The 7,500-nt window shown below is 49.1% G+C and overlaps 1 protein-coding gene across 1 annotated transcript in view; it reads right to left on the bottom strand.

Annotated features, from left to right (window-relative positions):
* The window catches only part of LOC143276514 (uncharacterized), a 16,179-nt gene that overhangs the window by 2,022 nt on the left and 6,657 nt on the right, over positions 1-7,500 (bottom strand). Inside the window, 3 exon segments of the mRNA XM_076581056.1 lie at positions 95-349; positions 852-1,804; positions 1,807-3,592. Coding sequence (XP_076437171.1) covers positions 95-349; positions 852-1,804; positions 1,807-3,548 — 2,950 coding nt within the window. The 5' untranslated portion in view covers positions 3,549-3,592.

Here is a 7,500-nt window from a genome sequence, read left to right as displayed (position 1 = left end):
GACAGACAGACACACAGACAGAGAAAAACAGACACACAAACAGACACAGTCACAGACAACAACAGACAGACAGAGGGGAGACCGAGGCTCTCACCAGGAAAATCGATCTCGCTGATGAAATAAGTCATCCCCCTCCCCTCCAGTGCCGGCCTCAGAACGTCCTGAACGAAGAGCCGAGCTCTGGAGTCCTCGTCATCGAAACAGATGAATACGTCTCGAACTCGGCCCCTGCGGTCGGCTTCCTCGTCGCCATCGTAGCAATGGTAGTGGTGGTGGTGGTGGTGGCGGTATCGTCTTAACCCCACGTAGTAGAAGTAGCGGAGATGCCATCGCTGGTAGTGCAGTAGTCCTGGTTTTGTTACGGTGAGGGAAAGGGGGTTAGGAAATGGATGGATCATTGCGGATATTATAACAGTGGATACAAATGCTTCGTATTGGCTTGAATTGAATGGTATTGTGTTGTGTTGTGTTGTGTTGTGTTGTGTTTTGTTCTGTTGTATCGTATCGTATTGCATCGCATAGCACTGCTTTGTAATGTATTGTACTGTGTTGTATTGTTTTGTTTTGTTATTGTTTTTATTCTTTTTCGTTTTTTTGTTTTTGTTTTTTGTTTGCTTTTTGATTGTTGTTTTTATTGTCACAACAGATTTCAGGCTACAGGAAGAGCGCTACCACTACCACACACGCACGCACACACACACGCACATACACGCGCGCGCGCACACACACACACACACACACACACAAGCACACACACACACACACACACACACACAAACACACACACACACATACACACACACACACACACATACACACACACACACACACACACACACACACACACTCACTCAGAACGGTCAGTAAAAACAGGAGAACAGCCATCATGGCCACACCCACGCCAAAAATAGACTGGCCTTGACATTGCAGCCACATAAAATCCAGTTCCCGCTCCAGAGCCCCGAAGCTGATCTCAGTCCCATTATTCAGGGTGCACCTGTACTCATGAAGTCGGTGCAGGCGTACCTTAGTCTCTCTCGCAGCCCAAAACCAGAAATCGAGAGACTCACACGTGCAGGCCAGTGTGTTTTGATACAAATCGACAGTCAGGTTTCTGGACGACTGGTAAACTGCGTCCAACTCTTCCCTCATTTCGCGGTGGAAGTAGCCAATATCATTGACCGACAAATCCACAAAGGTTAACGACGTCATGTGACCCACTCGCGCACTGAAACGAGTGATGGCGTTTCGCGCCAGAGAAAGACTCTTCAGTCTCTTTTGAGCTTGGAAGGCGGACCGGGACAATCGCTTGATGTTATTGTCGTTCAGGTTCAAAACTTCCAGCTTTGGTAACCCGAGAAAGATTCGGCCCTCGCCGTCAGCGGAGAAGGAATCCGCGAGGAAATTGTTCTGCAGAAAGAGGTGTGTGAGGCTCGGCATGTCCTGGAAGAAGTCAGGACCCAGGTAGACAGCGAAGTTTTTGGAGAGATCGAAATGCCGAAGCTTGTCCAACCCCAGCCAGGGACCAATGAAACAGGGCAGTCTATTTTTGGACAGATCCACCACCTCCAGTCTGTTGTCGAAGAAGTGGAACCGTGGAAGGGTGTAATCCAGTTTGAGGTCACTACCGAAAAAAAACCTTATAGTTGGCGGCAAGAAAACACGATCATCATGAACGTTGGTCCCTAAGTTTTCAACACCCTCCTGCACTTCACCATCCATTTTCTTTGGTTCTGTTTCCTGTTTCATTAACACTGCATTGTTCCCTGCAGGTGTCTTTCTTGTGCCGGAAGTCGTCATCATGGAGTAGTTTGCTTTCCGGAAATGGAGATTGTTGTTTTCGTGCAGAAAAGAAAAGAGTTGAGGCCACGAATTAACCCATGCAGACGTTCTTTTTTCACGAGCAGTGGATTGGAACAGATTGAGGGATCAACTGTGAGTTCTGCACGTGCTGTTTTAGCAACAGTCTCGTACTGTGATGAAGAGAAACGCTTCCTGGCTTTGGAAAGCGCATTTCTGGACGAATTTCTTGTTCCCGAAGACAGCACGTTTGTACGCGAATGCGGATTTTCATCTGCATCAGCTTCCTTTCTGTGAGAGAGTGGTAAAGAAGCATCCGTGGCAGGTTTTACCTTCTCCCCGTGGTGATTTTTACTTCTAGTCCTGTTTTGCTCATTGGAAATGTCTACTGTGTGGGGTGAGGGATGTGGACCCTGTTCAGGGTATCCGGGGACTGAATACATGGGGATTTTTTCTGGGACGTGTTTTAGTTCCTTGGGCATAGAACTGACAAGCATTCTGCTGTTTTCTCTGCCTTGAGATATGTGTTTGTTCCAGTAAACCACGTCTTTACCCAAGAGCTCACGGGCTGTGTCAGAGTTGTCTCCTTTGATAGCAGTTGTCTTCTCCTTCGTCTGAGTCTGTTTCTGAAAAGCGTTGAAAGAGGTATCACCCAGCTTAGTGAGAGTTGAGGAGAAATGGTTTTGCACACTGATTTGTAGCGTGTCCATGTGGGGGAGGAGAAACAGGCCCCACAAAAAGGTAGCGTTGATGAGCTTGTTGTCGTAAAACGACAAGTACCTCATGCTGGTTGGAAGGTTGAAGATGGCGGCAAGCTCTACGTTATAGACGTCTAACCCTCCCACTTTGAGAACCTCCAGCCAGGTGTAGCCCAGGTACTTGAAATCCTCCGCCTCAATTTTCTGAACAATTCCTCTGTGAGTGTAAGAAATGTTCAGCACCTTGATTCTTGTCCACTGCAAGCTTTCGGACGCTTCCTTTACGACACGTAAACGAAGATGTCTGCAGCCAAAGAGGTCCAGACTGTGAAGAGTCGGCAGAAAGGTGAATGTGTTGCTGTGGATCTTCCTCACCTCGCAGAAGCTCAAGTTCAGGCTGAGAGGCCTGGAGGTGTTCACGGACGCGAAGAACCTCGCGGACAGCTCCGTGAAGGCACAGAGTCCGGAGTCTCCGTTCATGTCCAAGACCTCCAGTTGCCACAGCCCTGCGAATCCCGGCCCCAGGTCCACGTTGTTCTCCAAACCGTCCATCCTCAACGTCCTCAACCGCCTCAGCGAGGACAGTGCCAGGTCAGGGTAATCCATGCCAGGCCCAGCCACAGACCTTTGGTTCTGAAGGTCCAGGAAAGTCATCCCTGAAGGATCCTTGAAGACCTCGTCGGGAAAGGTTCCTGGGTGATAGGAGAGCAGGTTGCTCCTCAGGGACAGCCAGTGGAGGCGAACCAACCCTCTGAAGGAGGCCCTGCCCAACACCTTGATGCCGTTCTCGCTCAGGTCCAGCGTGTCCAGCCGGGGAAGGCCACTGAAGGAGGACCCCGGCAAGGAATCCAGCAGATTGCCAGACATGTTCAGGAAGACAAGAGTGGGGGGCAGGTTCTTGGGAACCCTCGTCCACCCCAGACCAGAACAGTCCGCAGAGATTACCTTTCCTCCCACACTCACGCACGTGCAGTTCGTGCCGGTTGCCGTGACCCCGACGAAGGTCAAGGTCCAAGCTAACAGTGACAAGGTGATCATGTCAGTCGCCATGGTGACAGGCACAAATGATGGTTAAGGAGGGAAGTTGAACGTGCCTGCACACACACACACACACACACACACACAAGTTTGTGACCAGATGTTGTTAATCAGCTGAAAGCATCAGTTTGTAACTAGGCATTGTTAATAATACTGTTTCGGTTTCAGTCAAACAATGCATCACCCATTTATGGTTTCTTTCTTTTACTGATTTGCTTAATGTCTCTCTCTCTCTCTCTCTCTCTCTCTCTCTCTCTCTCTCTCTCTCTCTCTCTCTCTCTCTCTCTCTCTCTCAGATATATATATATATATATATATATATATATATATGCTGACTTGCCATATTTTAAAGTCTCGCATCCCTGACCCGAAAACATCTTCAGTGTTGACAATCTTCAGCAGCCCATTGCTAATATATTACTTTTTTTTCAAATCCTTGTTAAAATTACTTTATAGTCCAGTTGGTTCGCTGTACGTTACAGTTGTAAGGGGTTATTTTTAATTTTTATTTTTTAGAAAGATGTTATATTGTTCTGCTTTTTTCTTCTTTTTTCTTTCAAACAAAACTTAAATGAATCATTTTCTATATGTAACACACACACACACACACACACACACACACACACACACACACACATATATATATATATATATATATATATGATGATCATAGTCGAACACTATTGACTGTCATAAAATTATTCGTATAGAATATGTCATTTCGTTGCCCCTCGATAGGGGCTATGGACCAAGTTAACAAATACTGCGCGCGCGCAGTAATTTCTTTTTCACCCTCGATTTTTTTCCTACTCTCGTCTAATATCACTTCCAGTAAAAAAATTTAAAAAACATTAAACTAAAGAACTCTCTCTCTCTCCGTCTGTCTGTCTGTCTGTGTGTCTGTCTGTCTGTCTGTCTGTCTGTGTGTGTGTCTGTCTGTCTGTCTGTCTGTGTGTGTGTCTGTCTGTCTGTCTGTCTGTCTCGATCTTCTGATCCAACAGAAACAGTCCGTCCTTTTTGCTGAGAAATGGGCGGTATTGTCCCGGAAATCTGTCGAACCAGGAAGAGGAAAAGGATGCGGTCACTTCGTTCAAGTGGACTTCATATCAGCTATCTGACTGAACATTTGTCTGTATGTCTCTCTCTACATGTCTGTCACTCTGTCTGTCTCTTTTTGTCTCTGTTTCTCTATCTCTGGCCGGCAGGCATTTTGTCTGTCTCTCTGTCTCCCTCTCTCTCTCTCTGTTTCTCTGTCTGCTTGTCTCTCTGTCTGTCTATCTGCCTGTCTCTCTCTCTCTGCTTGTCTGTCTGTCTGTCTGTCTGCCACTCTCTCTCTGTCTGTTTATCTCTACTTGTCTCTCTGTCTCTCTCTCTGTCTGTCTCTCTCTGTCTGTCTGTTTCCCTCCCTCTCTCTCTGTCTGTTTCTCTGTCTCTGCTTGTCTCTCTGTCTGTCTCTCTGTCTATCTCCCTCTCTCTCTCTCTGTCTGTTATTCTATCCCTGCTTGTCTCTGTCTCTCTGTCTATCTCCCCACCCCCACCCCCATCGTCTCTCTCTCTCTCTGTCTGTTTTTCTATCTCTGCTTGTCTGTCTGTCTGTCTGTCTGTCTGCCCCCTCTCCCCCCCCTTCCCCCCCCCCCTCTCTCTCTCTCTCTCTCTCTCTCTCTCTGGCAGGTTGGTTCCCACCGACATTTCACTGTTGTTATCGTTATCATAAATATATATAGAACAGTTCGCAGAGGCCTTTGAGAGAGAATTCGATGCATTGCAGCCCAGAGACTCTGCCACAGAAAGATGGGAAACGCTACGAGACACCATGCACCGCATTGCTATGGCCACCTTTGGGAAGAAAACCGCGAAGTCCCACGACTGGTTTGAGGCCAGATCATCAGAGATGTCTCCCAGTATTGAGGCCAAGCGCGCTGCACTCACTGAGTACAAACGGTCACCCAGTGAGAAGAATCTGCAAATCCTCAGGGCCGCCAGGAGTAAGGTTCAGTTTAACGCCAGGCGATGTGCAAATGAGTACTGGACAGAGCTCAGCGAGGAGATCCAGAATGCTGCTGAAAGAGGCAACATCCGAGGGATGTATGATGGCATCAAGAAGGCACTGGGACCAACACAGAGCAAGACTGCCCCCCTCAAATCATCCACTGGGGAAGTAATCAACGATCCTAGCCAGCAGATGGAGAGATGGGCAGACCACTACTCCGACCTCTACTCCACAGAAAACATGGTGTCCAACTCAGCCCTCGATTCATCAAGTGCATGCCGGTCATGGAAGAACTTGACACAGAGCCAACTGAGGACGAACTCAGCAAGGCCATTAACAGCCTGACATCAGGCAAGGCACCTGGCAGTGACGGAATTCCCCCAGACCTCATTAAACACTGCAAGACTACTCTTCTGCATCCTCTGCACACAGTCCTCTGTCAGTGCTGGAATGAGGGAGCTGTACCGCAGGACATGAGGGACGCCATGATTATCACCCTGTACAAAAATAAGTGTGAAAGGAGCGACTGCAACAACTACAGAGGCATCTCACTTCTCAGCATTGTAGGCAAAGTCTACGCTCGGGTCCTCCTAATTCGCCTGCAGAAACTGGCCGAACGCGTTTACCCGGAATCACAGTGCGGTTTCCGAGCAGAGAGATCCACGGTAGACATGATCTTCTCCCTTCACCAAATCCAGGAGAGGATGCCCCTGTATGTCGCATTCATTGACCTCACCAAGGCCTTTGACCTAGTCAGCAGAGACGGCCTTTTCAGGGCTCTTCGAAAGATCGGCTGCCCCCCCAAACTGCACAGCTTGATTGAGTCCTTCAACTCCAACATGAAAGGGACGGTGCAGTTTAATGGTAACCTCTCCAAGCCCTTCGACGTACGTAGCGGTGTCAAACAAGGCTGTGTCTTCGCCCCCACCCTATTTGAAATCTTCTTTGCTCTTCTCCTGAGTCATGCGTTCAGCACAGCACAAGAAGGGATCTACCTGCGGACCAGATCAGATGGCAGGTTCTTCAAACTCGCCCGCCTCAGAGCAAGGACAAAAGTCCGCGAAGCCCTCATCAGAGATATGCTCTTTGCTGACGATGCCGCAGTTGTGACCCACACACAGCGGGACTTGCAGTCACTAATGGACCACTTCTCCCAGGCCTGCAAAGATTTCGGTCTGACCATCAGTCTCAAGAAGACCAATGTCCTAGGCCAAAACACGCCATCGCCACCAGCCATCACCATTGATGACTACGAGCTTGAAGCCATCCATCAATTCACTTACCTTGGGTCCACCATCACCGACAACCTCTCACTTGACACCGAGATCGACAAGAGGATCGGGAAGGTAGCCACAACGCTAGCCCGCCTCACACAAAGAGTGTGGACAAATCCCAAGCTGACCACGAAGACAAGGATGGCTGTACACAACGCCTGCGTCCTCAGCACCTTGCTGTATGGCAGTGAGGCGTGGACCACACATGCTCGTCAGGAGAAAAGGCTCAATACCTTCCACCTGAGAAGCCTACCGCTCATACTCGGCATCTCCTGGCAAGACAAGGTGACAACCACCGAAGTCCAGACTCGCGCTGGCCTCCCGACCATGTATACCATGTTGAGACAGCGTCGGCTGCGCTGGCTGGGCCACGTTCACCGCATGGAAGATGGTCGCATCCCAAAAGACATCCTTTATGGAGAGCTCGCCACGGGGCAGAGAAGCATCGGCCGCCCACAGCTGAGATACAAAGACGTTTGCAAACGTGACATGAAGGCACTTGAGATCAACACTGAGTCCTGGGAGGACCTTGCAGATGACCGCAACAGATGGAGAAACACTCTCAAGAATCAGCTACGGATTGGCAAGGACAGACTGTCAGCTACTGCAGCAGAAAAGCGAGCTTGCAGAAAAGGGACGGCAGCCGACAGACCAGCATCGGTCTCTACAGTCACAGGCGACGCTGCTTAGTCCAAGCAGA

Source organism: Babylonia areolata, chromosome 32 (assembly GCF_041734735.1).
Source record: "Babylonia areolata isolate BAREFJ2019XMU chromosome 32, ASM4173473v1, whole genome shotgun sequence".
In the NCBI taxonomy this organism is placed as follows: domain Eukaryota; kingdom Metazoa; phylum Mollusca; class Gastropoda; order Neogastropoda; family Buccinidae; genus Babylonia; species Babylonia areolata.
The sequence above is the reverse complement of the archived record's forward strand: the minus strand, read 5'-3'. Positions and strand labels throughout refer to the sequence as shown.